At 45.6% G+C, this 18,228-nt stretch overlaps 1 protein-coding gene across 2 annotated transcripts in view; it reads right to left on the reverse strand.

The window, feature by feature from the left end:
* Window positions 1-1,344: 1,344 nt before the first annotated feature.
* Bach2 (BTB domain and CNC homolog 2) overlaps window positions 1,345-18,228 on the reverse strand; it is a 329,480-nt gene continuing 312,596 nt past the window's right edge. For both annotated transcript variants that reach the window (XM_057790694.1, XM_057790695.1), the window contains exons 6-7: window positions 10,683-10,889; window positions 1,345-7,418 (exon numbers count right to left, since the gene is read on the reverse strand). In XM_057790694.1, the coding sequence (XP_057646677.1) occupies window positions 6,939-7,418; window positions 10,683-10,889 (687 nt within the window). In that variant the 3' untranslated portion in view covers window positions 1,345-6,938. The remainder of the gene's footprint in view (window positions 7,419-10,682; window positions 10,890-18,228) is intronic.

The raw sequence follows: 18,228 nt of genomic DNA on the forward strand, positions 1-18,228 counted from the left end.
GAATACTCCTTCTATTTTTATTTACAGTAATGGAAATTGAATTCAAAGCTTTGTACATAGCAGGCAGGTATTGCACCGCTGAGCTACACTCTTACGGGTCTTTCTCCACATTGCTAGTTCTCTAATAACGACATGGAGACTGCTTATTATGAAAACTTGGCCTTAGTTTATGCTTGTTGTGGGATATTTGTACACTCTGAAAAAAAGTATTGCTGTGATTGGTCTGCCCACAATGCAGACACTGGCCACAGAATACATCTTCCTAGCTTCTGTGTATTCCCTGACCACAACCGTCAACTTCTGTCCTTGGTAAAACCATCACACACGCTATTTGTTCGCCGTTACGTTCTCATTTACTCTCACTTCAATCGTTGAGATGGGAGCCTCATTGTTACAATTTTAAAAAAGGTGGGTGAGAAAGAAAGAGATGCCATAGGACAGGGCTCACATGGAAGGTTTATTGGGAAAGGAGAGAGAAGGGACAGAAAAGGGGACAGAGATGGGGCAGAGATTGGTCCCTGGGAACAAGAATGGTAAGAGAGAAAGGGTGGTGGGGAGAGGGGGAGGGGGACAGAGGCGGTGGGCAAGACCCACTTTTTAAAAGGGAACATAGTGAATGTGCGCAGGAGGTGCTCTTAGTGGCTGCAACTGAGGTTATCCTGTCAGGACCCCAAGGGCAGGCCAGTGCAGATGCCTGAATACTAACACTATGTTCCCATCCTGGACTTAAATATGTATGTGAGCATTTAAACACCACTTTAATCATGTAAGTATCACTTGAGAGTGATGCTGTTTCAGCCTGTGGAGTAACTGGACCTGGGTCTGTGTCACTACACCTGGCTTCTTTTTAGTCAACCCTCGATGTTATTGTAGAGCCACACAGAGTTGTAAAAACAGCGTTTATTATCCACGGTATCGTTTGCGTAGCTACAGTGGGATATTGAAAGTGGAAGTGGTTCTAACATCTGTTATCCAATTTCATGTGCAATGGGATTTCTTAAAATTCCTGTTAAAAATAGCATTATCCTTTTTTTTTTTCTTTCTGAGTCAGGGTTTCTCTGTGTATCTTTGTATCCTATCCTGGAACTCGCTCTGTAGACCAGGCTGACCTTGAACTCACAGAAACGTGCCAGCCTCTGCCTGCTGGGATTAAAAGCGTGTGCCACCACCACCTGGCACTTTACTAAATTCTTAAGATCTCTCATTTGATCAGTCAGGAAGCAGGGAAGAGTCCAAGCTACAGGGCAAGAGATGGCCTTTTGTGGAGAAAACTTGAGGTTTTCTACTCTGCAAACTGTAACGCAGGATCACAGACTTTTACAATGCAGAATGATATGTCTTTATTTCATCAACAGAAATGGCGTCCAGACAAAATTCAGTTAACACTAGCAATTCAACTGAGTGATTTTTTTTGCACAATAATGTATTTACAACAAGTAAATGAAGTCTCAATTCATTAATCCATAGCAATGCTTTTCCCCAAAAAAGGTAAAAATTCTTAGTTACAGAGAATAAGCATCAACAGCCATCTCAATATCTTTACAAGAAAAACCACAAGAAAAACCACAATCACTTAGGAAAAAATAAGGCCAAGCGTAAGAACTTGTACAATAAAATGATGCGTTGAATTAAGTTACGTTAATCGCATAGAATCTGTGTAAAAAGTTATGTAGAAAAACACCTGATGTAACCTGTTACAGTCGTTGACCAGTTATGAGAGGTACGGAGGGTTATACAGGTAGATATGTGTGAAAACTGTCCGTATTGTTTGAGCTGGGGAGGAGGAGAGGAGGGGCTGCAGCCCCTTGCATACACTGAGAAGACCCTGTTTTGCATACGGCCTCTGGAGTTCGTAAGGCATATATCAGAGGTGCACTTGCATCAGACTGGTTCTGGAACAAATTCCCACAGGCCCTCTTGCCTTGAATGGCTCACTGTGTCTACTGAGTACCCGAAGCTCCCAAATGCGTCTGCAATCTTCCTGATAAATTCATTACAAGTGCCAGGCTCTTGTGTCAGAGTGTGAATGGGCATCCCAGCATTGCCACAGCCAAAATACGTGGTCAGGACCCAAGGGGAGGCCAACTCTTTGCCCCCAGAGACATGTTTGGTAGAAGATTTAGCACCCATCTGTAGGAAAACCCATTTTTGTCCAAGTCCCTTCACTTTTTCCTGATATATATGTTTGATTATTCCCATGGGAGCATTTGGCACTGAGTGTGAGTCTACCTGAAACGAGTGGTCTTGATACACTTCCATGAATAGCCATTGTTTTATCTGAGGTCAATAAACTGGAATGAAAATGAAAGCCAAGAGTTTATCCATCGCTTGATATAGAAATGCATACACCATGCCACGACATCAAACCAAAGCTATAAAAGTTGGCCTCTGCAACCAAGTGGGTATTCTTCACAAAATGGCAGCATCATTTCATATTACAATTAAAATGCACTAATAATTCACTTGTTATAAATATGATCTCCCAGGGTGGAGTGTAGGAAAATACTATACAATTACTTTGCAAGTAATGTTTTTGCACCATCAGTTGAATAATTTACCTTTGATCTGCTACGACAAGTCTCTTCAATGTACAAGTACTATTTGCACACACTACTTATGCACAAATATATCCTATGCTACAGCATCAGTCTTTGACACTTGGGTCATGAGATGGCTCGGGCAGTATTACACATTTTGAACACAAAATAACTCCATGCACAGACTTCCTTTATGAATACCAACCCTACAAGGCATTTGCGGACTGACTCGCCAGAAATGGAATCTGCAACAAAATCCTCAAGGAAATACGAACTCATGATACAACAAAGAGCTTTATTCTTTCAAAATAATCCTTTAGTCTGCTCTGTGTGTGTGTGTGTGTGAGCGCGTGTGCGTGCGGTGGGGGTGTTGAGGAGGGAGAGAGATCTGAGGAGAAACCTTGATTCTTGCTCTCGTCTAGATCCGAGAGTCCCCCTCCACTGTGGGCAACAGTGGAGTAGTTTGGAGGCAACAATCATCAACAGCTCCTGGTTTAAGCGGGCCACCAGAAATATGCAATCAAGGACAGACTGACTCATTTGGGAGGACTCTGTGATTCCATTGGCTGCAGAGCAGCCCCTGGGGCAAGACTGGGCAATTTCTGAAAAGGTTTATACTTTCAAGCCTTTGTATGCTTCATCTTTTCTTCTTTAGTGGCAAACCATAAGCTATCAGAACACAAGTGTAGGCTTCAGCCAGTCCTCCACGCAGGTCTTGCCTGTGCCCTGGAGCTCCTTCCAGGAGAAGGGGCAGTTAGCACACTAGTCACTAGCCATCTTAAACCTTCATTGGGAAAGTAATGCAAGGATTACATCCAGAGTTATAGTGCATGTTAAGAAGCAGCATACCTTGAGAGAGGCAGCAAATAAATTACTTGTATGACATAAAAATAACGTTTTTCCGCTGCAGCATCACGCTGACGCCTGAGTCATTGTTGGGGAACCTGGGAGAGAAGTAGCAGAATGGCCTAGTAACTTCGCCAACTTTTAAAAAAGTTTTTTTTTTAATAACTGCTTTGTTCCAGAATCAGGAAGTCATGAAGTTTCGACTTTATTCAAGGCACCCCCAGATAATGCAGAGAAACAAACACACACGGCTAAGCACACAGCTGCCTACAGCCTGGGCAACCAGACACAGGGAGACAAAGGCTGCTCCAAGGGAGGGCTGCGTCTGGGAAGGATTCTGTCAGTCTTAGCGTCACCTGTGCCAGCCCTGGACCTTCACATTCACTCCTCAGCCTCAGGGAAACCCAACCAGGCTGTCACTGTGACCCTCCTATACAGCCTGTGATTGGGGTGTCCTATATCTTCGAAAGAAAAGACCTTCAAACATGCAACTAAATGTCCCCTTAATATGCAAACACTCTCCTCTGTTCTCGTCCTTTCTCTTTTCTATAGAGAGAACGAGACTGACTGAGGGATCCCAGGGAAGGACAGATTGGGGGTTTCTGAATTCTACTTGAAGAATTTAGATTCTGGTCCCCAGTGAGCCTTCCCTTTGAATCAACCCAGGTACAATTTTGATAAGCAGTGGTTTGGAACAGTAACGGACAGATATGTCCCATGAGCAGTCACTGCCGTTCACACAGTCAGCTGCCGTTCCTGCTGGGTACTGAATGAGATCACTTGTTAAAAATACCAACGTAATAGAGTAAGTTTTTAGAGTAAGTTTTAAAAACTAGTTCCCATGGCAGAGATTGGATGGAAGAAGAGGAAAAAAAAATGGTGGAGAGGCTAATAGAAGGAAGAAGAGAGCGGGGTTAGGGCGGAGAGAAATGAGGAGACCTGACCCCCAGCCCCCACCCTAGGAACGGCCACCACACAGGACTGAGCTACTGGTGACACAGAAACTTGGGGGTAAACTGTGGAATGTGGCACAGGAGCTGGGACAGCACATGACATGCCGAGAGGCTGTTCTGCGCTGCTGACGGCCCGAGCAGAAAACAAGCCTTTGCGTTTCTTTAGAAGAGATCACTTCAAAAGGCAATCAGAGAGTTAAGAGAAAAAAAAAATACTGTCTGCTGACTCCTGCATGGTCATAGGCAGCTGTGGGCATCACGTGATTCACATTAGGTTAAATGCTAGCTTTACCAGTTTTTCACGAAGGCTGGTCTCTTGGTGAAGTAGGGAACTGTTGGACTAGACCAAGAAATGCCAACAGTGTGATGAGGATGGCAGTTCCAGCCCAGCTGTATCAAAATCTGTACACACACACACGCACACACACACGCACACATACACACATACTCAAAACTCAGAGGCAGGTTTTAAAAAATGGACCTATTTTAAAAGAAGTCATTTCCCCCTTAAATTCTACTGCACGAACCAACAGCTTCTGGCATTCGTACATATTTAAACATTTAGCACTACTACTGGTACAGAAAGAAGCTAAAAATACTAGAACATATGTTGCCAGGGTTCTACCTTTGCCTACTAGCCAAACACTAACTTCCCCTTTCGCATGCAGCTTTAATATTGTCCAAGAACAATGGCACAGATGAGGAAACAAAGTCAATCAACTGTCTATCCCCCACGACCCTCTACCCTATCCCAACATCAGTTTTCCAGACAACTTTGCACAGCTGGAGCGGTCTCCAGGCTACCGAGCGAGAGAAGAAAGAGACCACCGGGAGGAGGGAGCTGACGCCTCCTTGGGGCACACATTCTGTAAACATGGCTTGGGCCAGGATACCTTGGTGCCAAGGAAGCTGCTCTCTAGGTTTGCAAGCCAACTAGTTTTCAGCAAGGGAAGCAGACTGTTATCTGGGGAGGAAAAGGTGGAGGGGAGGGGAGGGTTTTTGGGGTGGGCAGAGGGCTCCTAGGGGTATCTGTTCAATGCCTTGAATGAAGCGTCCTTTCAGACAAGGGACGGGATGTGGGGGGGGGAAGAAAAAACCCTCATGGTACAGGGAGCATTTGAAGAACAAAAGGAAAAGGGCGCATTAGCCTCTGCCCGCATGGATCTCAGGCTCGATGCGGCCGTGTTCTTTCCTACTCTCATTGAGCTCAGTTAAAACTCAGGGGGGCTGAGGATATGATTCAAATACCCTCAGGTCTGAGCAGGAAAGCTGGGAGGCTGGCTGGTTAGCTGTGCCCCTCAGAGAAGCGGACATTTCTGAGCATACACGCATGTGGAGGCTGGAACGAAATGCCAACATGAACGGGATTCCTCCCTGGGTAAGGAAGCCGGTCTCCCTCGGCTTTCTTGTCGCCTCTGCCTGTGGGTTCTCCCACGCCACAGGATCCTGTTCTTTTGATATCAGTCCCGTGAGCCATCACATTCTCTCCCCACGTAGGAACAGAACATCCAGTGTCAGCGCTGGTTTCTCTGCACTTCAGCTTTTACTTAGGGAAGGTGGGGAGTAAGTGAGCTACAAAAATAGTCAAGCAGATTGTTGTCTACACACCCTAGGATGGGCTCATTATTTGGCAAGATTGTTTTTTTTTCCTACATAATTATCACCTGAGAGCTTTTTAAATTAGCTAAAATGTTTTACTTTTTAACTAAAAGCAAAGAATATACAATATACTTGAGTTAGACTGAAGTTACAACTTCATTTAAGAAAATAGGTTTGACTCAAAACTCAGTGCAAGTGGCGAAGTTGGCCATTGCTGTACAGTATCTGTAACAACAAGAGAGAACGCAAGGAGAAAAGAACAGACCCACGATGCTCATGCGACACCATTCGGTGGTGTCGGAACCAAACCCACAAAAGTAAAAGGTCTGAGATTAAACCTTGAGAAAAAGCTTCCAACATTGAATTTTGTCTGTAAATAAGTACAGTTTGAAACTGAACTGTGAAGCAAGAAAAATGACCGTGTTGACAGTTACAAAACCAGTTCTGGCATCAGAGACAAAAGAGGAATGTTGGAACCTGTTTTTCGTAAATGATAAACGAAGTTTCCAGTTTTAGGATGAGAAAATTGAGGCATGCAGGACTTTTGCATATGGATATATATTTCATATATATTATATATAATATGTACAGTATAGCTATAAAACTTTGATGTGTATAGAAGCTGTCTTCAATGAAAAAAATTGAACATTCAGAAGAAATTCCTGAGATAGGGTTTGTGACATGGGCCACTGAGAAAAAAAATCCGTGGTTGGGTCTTAGAGGTGTAGTCTATCCCTGTGAAGTCTGCAATGAACCCACAGACAGACAGTGTCCGCACTGCTGTCTTCCTTGCCGGGGCAAGGGGTAGCACCATTGTGAAGGTAACCGGCACTCCTGCTTACGGAGAGGAGGGAATACTTCGGAACAGTATTGCTAAGACTGCTGTAGTGTGCACCAGATTCGCTCTTGGTCCTTGGAGACACAGATGAACGGCGCCACTGGCCGGCAGAGGAACGCCTGACCAGAGCGGTGTGAGGACTGGAGGCAGGGCTGACCGTACCGGCTAGGCGTAATCTTTCCTGGGCTGTTCGTCTGTTGTACACTTCTCAGTCATTTCCTGGCAGAAGTCCACGGTCACGGACTGGCTCCTGGCTTCTAGAGGAGGTCCTCTTTCCGGGAAGGTCCCAGGGTCAGTGCCTTCCAATCTCCTCCCAGAGGTACAATTCTCAGAGGTGTTGCTGGGCACCCAGGGGAGCCCAGGCGCAGCTGCCCCTGGCTCCAGGCAGCAGGGTACGTTTCCTCCTACTGCACACTGGGAGGGTGCAAGGCTCTGCTCGACCCCCAAAGGAGGGGGGTTAACACTGGCTCCGGGGAGATCCATGGGTACGAGGACAGGGCAGTATCGGTGCAGGGCCTGGATCTGCTCTGGGCTCTGGATGTCTCGGCAGACCTCCTGTGAGAGGCAGGAGAAGTTGTCCAGGAGCTCGCCCATGCACGCTTTCAGCTGATTCCTTTCTGACAACAGCTTCTCTTTCTCACACACCTGGGAGGAAGAAACAAGAAGGCCTGATCAAGCCTGCGCCAGAGGACGCGAAGTCTCATTCAGAGGGTTCTCAAACCTTTGTTTTGGCATCCTGTATTGTAACTTAACTTCAGACCGACTAGTCCAGAATCTAAGACGTTAAGGCACATTGTCCAGGGACTGTGGCTTTCACTCACTTCTGCCTCACGTCACAGCTGAGCGGCTAGCTGCCTTACCACTTGGGCACTGACCCCCAGGTGATGTCTCTCCCTCTGTGGCCCAGGAAGCAACAGGCTGTAGAGAGTCAAGTGACATTCCGCTCTCCTGGAGTTTGGAGTTTGTAGGAACTGACTGGAAAACTCTTGGTTCCAAATCTTAAGAGTAGAAAAATCTTCCCCTAATATGTTAGGTTACTATTTTTTTTTTTTTTTTTGATTTCGAGACAAGGTTTCTCTGTAGTTTTTGGTGCCTGTCCTGGAACTAGCTCTTGTAGACCAGGCTGGCCTCGAACTCACAGAGATCTGCCTGCCTTTGCCTCCCGAGTGCTGGGATTAAAGGCGTGCGCCACCACCGCCCGGCTAGGTTACTATTTTTGTGGGGTAAAAGTCAACTAACTGTTTGATATTTTGAAAAAGATAAGGAAAAAAAAAAAAAACAAAAGAGAAAAAAAACCAAACCAAACCAAAACAAAAAAAAGCCAGCAGCGGCCAGGGGTCAAGGGAGGGAGGGAGAGATGGTTGCGCACAGTGGGTTTTAGACCCGTGAATCTACTCAATACACCATGGTACTGACAGCACCCTGTGCAAACCCATATAGTGCACAATAGTGAGTGTGAACTCTAAAGCAGGGTGTTAGATGAACACGGTATGTGAAAGTAGGCTCGTCCTTCACAACAAACGTTCTGCTCTTGTTGGGAGTGTCCAGAGCCAGGGACATTTGGGAACCCCAGATACTCCATTCGGTTTTGCTAGGAGTCTAAAACTACTATGAAGAAGAAAGTCTATTTACAGAAAAGCAAGCAAGCAAATAAGACAGCTTATCAGTGACTTTGTGTGGTAGACCTGACCAGCAGACTCCCCAGCTTCTAGAGCTCAGCAGACTGGAGACAGTACATCCTCTGTAGGACACTGGGAACCATGCGCTGGATCCTGAGCAGGGATCATCCCTCGGTACTGGATGGAGGGGCGGGGACAGATATGTGGAGCCGTGCTCTAATATACTGGCCCGAGGTTCTAAGATGTTTCTCCTATTAAACAAAATTCCACATATGCTCCTGGATTTCTTACCCTTGTCACCCCCTGAGAGATGAGTTTAGCCCCAAAGAGGAGACAAATTCAAGTTTTACCGTCAATATTTGTGTAAGGAAGTGTGGAGAGGGTTCATGACACTCACACATTATAGTTATATATATCAATATATATCGATATATCAATATATCAATATATCTATATCTATCTATCTATCTATCTATCTATCTATCTATCTATCTATCTATCTATCACTATAGCAGCCCAAGAAACGGGGTGTCCATAGCCGTGTGGGGAGAGTGGTAGCCAGCCCTCTGCCAGTCTTGCGGGCAAGCTGAGGCAAGCTGGGAGAAGTGAAGGGGAGGGAGAGAAGAGCAGGTCTCTGACACAGGAACTGTGCATGGCCTGATATGAATGCATTCTGGCAGGCAGTGTGGGTATGTGTGCTAGAGAGATTTATATGGGGAAAGGACACCTGCTAAAATATTTATAAATTTATCTAGAAAACATGTTTTAAAAATGAAAAATAAACAGATGTACAAGTGCAGCTTGAGAGAAATACATTATGTGCATCTGCAAACTAGGGAGTTGAGCATGTGGGAGACATGGGGGGAGCAGGAACTGAGTACAGGGCCTGTCGGGAACTGTGCCGCGGCAGACCAGGCTGGCCGGCCCTGACCACTCATCCCCGCCACTGAGTCACAAGCGAGCGGGTCCAGCGACCTGGCCTCCTCTCCACTGAACCCGGGGGTTTAAAAATGAGGGCCAGTGCGTCCTGGGAAAGGAGTCTCGGGCCCTTCTGTCACGACCCCTCGGTCTAGGCACTACCGCCTGTGGGCCTGCCTACTCATTTTAAATTTGTTCTGGACACTTTGCGGGAGAAGAAAATAAGGTGGCACAAGTGACATGGTTTTGGCTTTCCTCAGAAAAGGATGAACAGCCTTGGTTAAAACCAGGGAACCTTGGGAGTACATGCCTACCCTACCAAAGCCTGGGAGGCAGAGGTAGAAGCAGGAGGCCTGCGTTTAAAGCCAGCGTGGTCTACATAGGAAGATCCTCTTGTAAGAAACCTAAACCGAAGCCAAAGACCTTACTATGAATCTCTAAGTCACAGATGTACAGATGTGTGTGGATGGACATGTGGAACTCTTGTTCAGCACTGAGACAAGAGGTTTTGTTTTTCTTTATCAACTTGATACAAACTAGCATAATCTGGGAAGAGGGAATGTCAATTGAGGAACTGCCTCCATCAGACTGTTCTGTAGGCAAATCTATGGGGGGCATTTTGTTGATTAATGATTGATGTAGGAAGGCCCAGCCCACGGTGTATGGTACCACCCCTGGACTGGTGGTCCTGGGATGTATATGGAAGAAAGCTGAGCAAGCCATAGAGAGCAAGCCAGTGAGCATGGCTTGCTCCGTGCCTTAGGCATCGGTTCGTGCCTCCAGTTCCTCCTCTGACCTCCTTTCACAACGGACTGTGATTGGGATGAATATGCCACAATACTGTTCCTGTCTCAAGGTGCTTCTGGTGGCGAGGTTAGAAAGCAAAATAAAACACACAGTGTATTATTTAAGACCTGGAAAATGCTGACGGAGAGAGAGCAGTGCTGTTTTGCTCTTTCAACTGAACAAAGCAATAGAGTGTTTTAGATATTTGCCAGGTATATAGCTTAGATCTTTACTGTTTGCTCAGAATCACACAATTACATGGGCCAGAATGCTAGTTATGAAAATCAGGCATAGGAGTAGAGAATTAGTTTAGAAGAGTACCTGGTCTTTATATGCATACAGTAGACATACTCTATTATAACACACAACTGGAAAATGAAAAGAACCAATTTCATAAGGAACTTGAAGGATATGACACGTCTGTACATCTACATACATTCCAGATACAAATCTATTGCTTCTGCTGAGAATAAACCCAGATGACCCTGACGGGTAACCTGTCCCTCCACTTCTCCAGCTCTAACGAATGTGACTTTGCGTCAGTCTCCGTCACTTCCGGGGGCTGACTACCTGCTCGCCGACTCACCAGCTTTCGTATCTCACACTCTAAATTCTGAATGCAGTCCAGCTTCCTCTTGCGACAGCGCTGGGCGGCAATGCGGTTCTTGCTGCGCCTCCGGATGTCGTGAATGAACTCCAACTGTTCTGAGGTCAGCTTGTGCATCTTAATCATCATCTGGAAGTCGTTCCTGGGAAGATCTGTGATCTGATCTACAGGAAAAGGAAGTTTAACCTGGAACCAAGAACACATAGTGGGGTTAGAGCAGCTGGAGCTGGTAAAACTTCTTTAAAATATCGTGTGTGTGTGCTTGTGTGCATGTGCGCGTGTGTATGTGGGTATGTGCACATGTGTGCAGGTGCCCACTGAGGCCATGAGGCCACAAGAGAGTGTAAGACAGTTGTGAGATGCCTACTGTGGGTGCTGGGAACCAAACTTGGGTCCTTTGCAAGAGCAGTACACATTTTTCAACTGCTGAGCCTTCTGTCCAGCCCCAATGAAACCTTACCTGTTGGCTTGCTTGTTTTTCCATTTTGTTTTTAATTTTATGCGTATGGGTGTTTTGCATGCATGCACCTCTCTGCACCATGTGTACAGTGCCTATGGATGCTGGAAAATGGCATTGGCTCTCTTGGGACAGGAACTATAGAGGGTTGTGAGATACCATGTGGGGGCTGGGAGCTGAAGCTGAGTCCTCTGGAAGAGCAGTCAGTGCTCTAAACTGCGGAGCCACCTCTCCAGTCCCCAAATCTTTTTTTTTCTTTTTTCTTTTTTTAAGATTTATTTATTAATTATGTATACAACTTTCTGCCTCCATGTATACCCACACGCCAGAGGAGGGCGCCAGCTCTCATTACAGATGGTTTGGAACCACCATGTGGTTGCTGGGAATTGAACTCAGGACCTCTGGAAGAGCAGAAGGTGCTCTTAACCACTGAGCCATTTCTCCAGCCCCCCCAAATCTTTTTTTAAAAGATGACCAAATCATATGGAAGCCACTGAAAGCAAGTAGTGATTCATAATCTCTTGTGTCAAGTACAGTGAGATGAAATATTTGTATAAATAACAATACAAACACACACAAGAAAGCCAGGTGTGGTGGTGTATAACTCTAATCCCGACATTCAGGAGGAGGACGAGGAAGAGGAGGACTGAGTTTGAGCACAGCATAGGCTACATAGTACGTTTGACGCCAGTCTGGGGTACAAAGTGAGAATACATCTCCACACACACACACACACACACACACACACACACACACACACACACATCAAAAAAGGAAAATGCAAAAGAAACACAAATTATAATATTATTCCTGAGGTTCACACTGGAAAGTGTTAATTTTAGGGAGACTACGGCTTATCAACACTCTCTTCTACGAATTCCACAAGTGAGCTCAACAAAATGACCAATGTAAAGTTGTCTTCTAAGAACTGATGCAAAGACTTGAAAGATAGGCGGGTACACCTTGAAGACACGGAACATACGCAATAGTCAGCGAGAGTCTTTGTTACATACACAAAACACAAGGAGATAGCCCGTCCGGATAGGAGGTCTCAGAAAATGGGCTTTACTGCTCACACAGAATGAGAACTCAAGGAGGTGACATCACTTCTGTGAATCTCAATTTCCTCACGTGCAAAACAAGGTATGCTTTCTAGGTTTGTGTTACGGTAGGCACTTAGAATATTTATTTAAAAAATGGCCACCCCACCTTACGTTTCCTCTCACAACATAATGCTGCTATTCCTCTACCAAGATGCACAAGCCTTCCTTCTGATAGGTGCATCTCAGTGGATGGCATTATGTGTTCTTGAGGCTGTGCCTTGAAGGACACTGAGACTCGTACTTAGTCCCGCTACACTGGCTGCTCTGTAGGACAGACCTGGTGGCTCCAGCTCACTGCCGTTGTCCAGCCTGAATGGACCACCTGGGAAACACATTCATTGCTTATTACATTTTATTCATTTATTTTGAACTCAGTTTTCTTCTCTCACTGTATGGTTTCTGGGAGTCAGACTCAGCAGGCCCCTGAAATGATGAACCATCTTGCCAGCTCGGAAGTGGATCCTTGAAGCTAGTGAGATACTCAGCCAACACCCGACTTCAAGCTCAACAGAGACCTGCCCCTGGAAAGGCTCAGATGGGCCGGCTGAGTTCCTGACACTCAGAAACTGCAAGAGATGCTAAGTGACCCACTGCTGCTGTAAGCCAATAAGATTTGGGGTTGTTTATCACGTGAAAATGCTTAATTTATCACCAAGACTCCCACTTTCAAGTCCTTGACAAGTAAAGGCAAACACTTTCTAGAGAGAGAATGACGGGCTGGAGAGATGGCTCAGTAGTTAAGAGCACCAGCTGTTTTTCCAGAGGACCCAGGTTTGATTCTCAGAACCCACTTGAGAGCTCACAACCATCTGTATCTCCAGTTCCAGGGGATCCAATGTCCTTTCCTCCTCTGACCTCTGTGGACACCAGGCACTCATGTAGGTATGCAGACAGACATACACACAGACAAAACAACCAAAAAGTAAAAATAAGTAAGAAACCCCAAAACAATAAAAAGAGAATGACATGCCCTTGGAGGTGTCTTCTCTGTGTTGTTAAAATTTTGGTATGTATTATTTCTTAAAAACATCAACTACAAGCCGGGCGGTGGTGGCGCACGCCTTTAATCCCAGCACTCGGGAGGCAGAGGCAGGCGGATCTCTGTGAGTTCGAGACCAGCCTGGTCTACAAGAGCTAGTTCCAGGACAGGCTCCAAAACCACAGAGAAACCCTGTCTCAAAAAACCAAAAAAACAAAAAAAAAAACAAAAAAAAAAAAACATCAACTACAGGGGCCTGACATAGTGACACATGCCTATAAACCCAGAAGTAGAGGCATGAAAATTAGGAATTCAAGGCCATCCATAGCTACAAATTGAGTTTGTGACCAGCCTGGGCTAAAGCAATAGATTCATGCCTAATTCAGAGGGTGAGACACGAACCCAGGCTCCCCCATCTCTAGAGCCTCATCAGGACCAAAGGGTTTGGGGCTCAGGTCTGCAACGTTTAAGAGTTTATTCCTACCCTTGCTGAGGTGGTCCTGATGGTTTGGGGACTTCCTCAACCATTTATGTTTCTGCAGCTCCTGGAAAGCTGCAATCTCAGTAATCCCAGGAGGTGGAGGCTGGCTACACGTGGAGCTAGAGGCCAGTCTGGGCCACTATACCCAGCTCAGGTTCCTTTTTTTTTTTTCCCTTTCAAGACAGGGTTTCTCTGTAGCTTTGGAGCCTGTCCTGGAACTAGCTCTTGTAGACCAGGCTGGTCTAGAACTCACAGAGATCTGCCCGCCTCTGCCTCCCAAGTGCTGGGATTAAAGGCATGCACCACCAACGACTTGGTTCAGGCTACTTTTTCTCACATTCAAATTTTGTTTTAGGCTGGGCCAGCAGGTGGCACTATAAGCCTAAATGTTATGAGTTGGGCTAACACTATCAGTTAGGAAGGCTAATTTAGCATGGTGGGTCACACCTTTAATCTCAGCAGTTGAGAGACAAGAGGCCGAGGCAGGAGGCTCTTTGTGAGTTTGGGAAAACCCAAACCAACACTTATCCATGCACACACACACAAAAAAAAACCCCCAAAAAATCAGAACCCAAAAACCACAACAAAACAAAAACCAAAATTGACAGCAGTCACATTAAATGAAGTAAAAATAAAATAAAACAAAACAGGTGAATTTAATTCCAAGAACATGTTATTTATCCCAATACATAAAATATTTATAACATGCAATTTATATAAGTTGCTAATGAAAAAAATATATTGATAGAAATTTTAAATCCAAAGCACATTTATTTGTTCTAGTAAATCACAATTCAGATGAGCCCTCATAAAAGGCATGTGGAGGGGGCAGCCATTAACCTTGTACAGCTCTCAGGAGACACAGTCCCTAGAAAAAGCCTGTGGGCCTGGGTTTCATGGCTCAAAATATTCTAGCGAAGAAAGCATCCTTATTTGTTAGTCTTCAGACGGTGGAGTGTTGAGTCTGTGTTCTCTAAGAGGCCAAGGACGTGGCTCTTCTAGCTTAAGCTCGGGAACACAGTTGTGTCACACAGACACGAGGCCCAGCAGTCCTGGCCTTTGTGCCCAGTTGCCCACCACGCACAAAGGCAAGCCAAGCCCAGTAAAGAATCATTTGCCTTTCCCATGCTCGGGGGAACATGCTTTGTCGGGTTACTTCCTAGCTGAGAGCTTATTCCACGTGGCATTTGTGGAAGGCTCCCAGAGGATGCTCTGGTTTGAACCCCACATGGTGAATGTGAGTCCCATGACATCTTCAAAACTTCAGCCCAAGAACAGGAAACTATAGGGGAATAATTATACCACTGTGGGTCCAGCCCTGCTCTGAGTGCTAAACACAAGCAGTCAGGACAAACAGTTCCTTTTCAGGGGCTCGGCAAGGCCTTGCTTTGTGGGGCTGTGTTTCTATAAGGCTTATACTGATACGGAAGACTGCTAATTTCCCTTCGGACAACTGTAAACAGATACTCAGACCCTAGATGGTTCTTCAGCAGCACAGACGTCAATATTAGAGGCACTGGATTTGGGCTTTACAAAGGCCGTGTACACTCTTAGGGCTCATGGGACTCCTATTTCTGCTGACAGTGGAACCACCCTGCTTCAGTTCCAGATCGTATTGATCTATCTTCTGAAAGAAAACACGCCAACAGTGCAAATCTCAAGGAGAGTCAAAAGGGCTTCCGCACCAAACGCTATTGTATTTAAAATGATCTAGACAGCAAACACAACACAGGTAGGAAGGACGGAGGGTTGGCAGGAGAAAGGGAAAATCAACAAAGGCAGTGTCAAAGTCCTGGAAGCAAATGCAAACCCCACAGAAAATTTCATCAGGGCTTTTGCAATCACGCTGCTCTTTAAAGCGGGTCAGGGGGCGAAGAAAAGAGTCAACCATGGGCGTTCTTTCCTACCAGGGGAGAGGAAACCTCATTCTTGTGGTGGGTTTGTGTTTTTAGATTTGCTAGCCATACCGAAGGGAAGAACTTACAGTGACTACAGGTGGGAGCACCTGCTGTGCTCCCCAAGGGGCAGAGAGGCTTTATCACATCCCTACTGGGTTTCTACGTCAATGGGCACTCCTGGAGACCAGGAGCAGCCCCAGGCCTTCGACTAGGAAAGTCCTCCTCATAGGCTTTTGTGGACGCACATGTTCCCCGCCCAGGGCTGGAAGCTGGATAATGTGGCAGGACCTTGCAAATTTGAAAAGCACAGAGAAGGCCAAAGCGTCTTCTCTTTCTTCCAGAAGCTTAATACAGCAGCCCACACAAAAAGCTTGTAGGGCTTGCTGTTTGAGTCACTGCTCCTGCACAAAACATACATCCTTCCACACTGCACTTCTCATCAAAGGTGTTTACTCTCTTGGGTCCCCAGAGACAGTGCAGAACAGACAATAGGACACGAAGAAACATTCTGCGGGCTCTCACTGCCGCCTGTCTGAACAGCCTGCAGTTACAGGCAGCGGACTCTGGGTTGGGAGGCTGCGCAGCAGACGTGCCTGTGGGTTTGTAGGTGACGCCTCTCTTCAGTTGTCAACTACTTTGGTTCTCAGTTGCTCAGAGATTCAGGAATAGCCACTGAGTCAGCAGATCAAGGGCCAAAGAGGCCATGGCTGTGGCTTGCACAATACGTTCCTGTTGGTTGTACCCAATCTTGTACCAAAATGCTGACTCTTCTCAAACCTCTGGAACTCACAGAGAGTGGAGGATTAGAGGTCATTTTCCAGTATGGGACCTATACTGCCCAGCAAAGAATGCCCAAGGGAGGTTAGACTTTGTGGAAGCCCCAGCTCTTGAGCAGTCTGTGAAATGGATTCCTGCAGCGTAACCAGGGACCTCTGATCTAGAGATAGCAAAGGGCAGAGGACCTGCTGAAGGATGCATGAAACCTAAACCTGCCCTCTCAGCACATCTGCATGGCCAGAAAGAAAGCCTGGACCAGGGAGGCTGGACAAGCTGCAGGCAGACCTGGGAGGCAGTGTTTCCTTTTCGTCAGAAAACTACTTGCTAACAACCACCCACATCCTGGAGTTTAAGCTACCCTCCCCATCTCCATTAAAAATATAATCAAAAACACCACTTCCTATGCAGAATTCAAATATGAGACAAAAGAAGAAAAGTTCCCACTCCGAAACAATGCATATCTTGCCTTGATGGATTTCTCTGCAATGTTTGCTCTGCACAGTTTTCACGGAATTGGGAAAGCGACACGGAATTAAGCAGATCAATTACAGACACTTGCAGAAACAAATCACAGGGATGACTATAAAAATTTTACACAGAAAGTTATCAAGTTAATTGGGAAGAAGGGGTTCACTGGGAGGGGAAAGCGATGAGAGAGAACAATTGGGATTAAAAATGAGCAAAATATGGTGGGTATGGGGGGATAAACCTTTAAACTTGGGAGGCAGAGGCAGGTCTCTGTGAGTTAAAGGAAGTCTGGTCTATAGACTGAGTTCTAGGACAGTTGGAGCTACACAGAGAGACCCTGTCTCAAAAAGAAAAAAGGAAGGAAGGAATAAAAAGATAAGTATATATGTGTATGAAATTGTCAAAGAATAGAATAACAGTTTAAAAATTATCAAAAAAGAAAAAAATGAAAATAAACAGAATATCCAACCCAGTAATTTGGTGAGAAGATTCAGACATGGCTTTTCTGTACTATTTCAATGGTGGTCCCCTCCCTCACACACATCTCTCCCCTTTCATTTTGTTTTGTTTAATACAGGGCCTCGTAGTTCAGGCTGGCCTCGAACTTGTGACCCTCCTGCCTCCATCTCCTCAATGCTGGGATTACAAGGCATATGCCACTATGCCCAGCTATTATCATATGCTTTTTTATTCCTCTTCAAATGAAGAATGTCAATAAAGAAAGTCCGGCTAACCAGGGCCTTTGGATATGGAAATAAACCATCTTCCCAGTGTTTCTTTTCTGAAACCACAATCACTTAGAAAGGCTTTGGGAACTTACTAGGGCACCGATACTTGGAAGAGGACTGTGACTTTTGTACAGCTTTCAAAATCTAAAACAGACTGGTAAACATGGGGAGATGCCATGTCCTATCCATTAGACAGACACACAGAGAAGCATAAGTATTGGCAGAGAGAGGACAAAGTGGATCCCTCCTAGACTGATTGGGGGGGGGGGTGGGATGCAAAAAAAATGGTATAGTTGCCATGGAAATGGCTGTGTAGTTCCTCAAAAGGCCACAGATAGAGACATCACATGATCCAACAATTCCACTTAGGTAACAAAGGGACTGGAAACCTGCCTACAAAAAGCTGGCATGCAAATGCACACAGCACCATTCTAAAAAATACCCAGGAACCAGAACCAGCCAAAACTCCCTCAAGCAATGATGGATCCATAGAATGTGGTATGGCCTAACAAAATATATCAGCAATTAGAAGGATGGAGCTCTGATATATCAAAATACACCAGGTGGGTCTATCTACAGAGAGATAAGCTTTGAAGATGCTATCCCTAAGTGAAGAAAGTCAAAGACCATTTAC

This window comes from Chionomys nivalis, chromosome 16 (genome assembly GCF_950005125.1).
Source record: "Chionomys nivalis chromosome 16, mChiNiv1.1, whole genome shotgun sequence".
NCBI lineage: Eukaryota > Metazoa > Chordata > Mammalia > Rodentia > Cricetidae > Chionomys > Chionomys nivalis.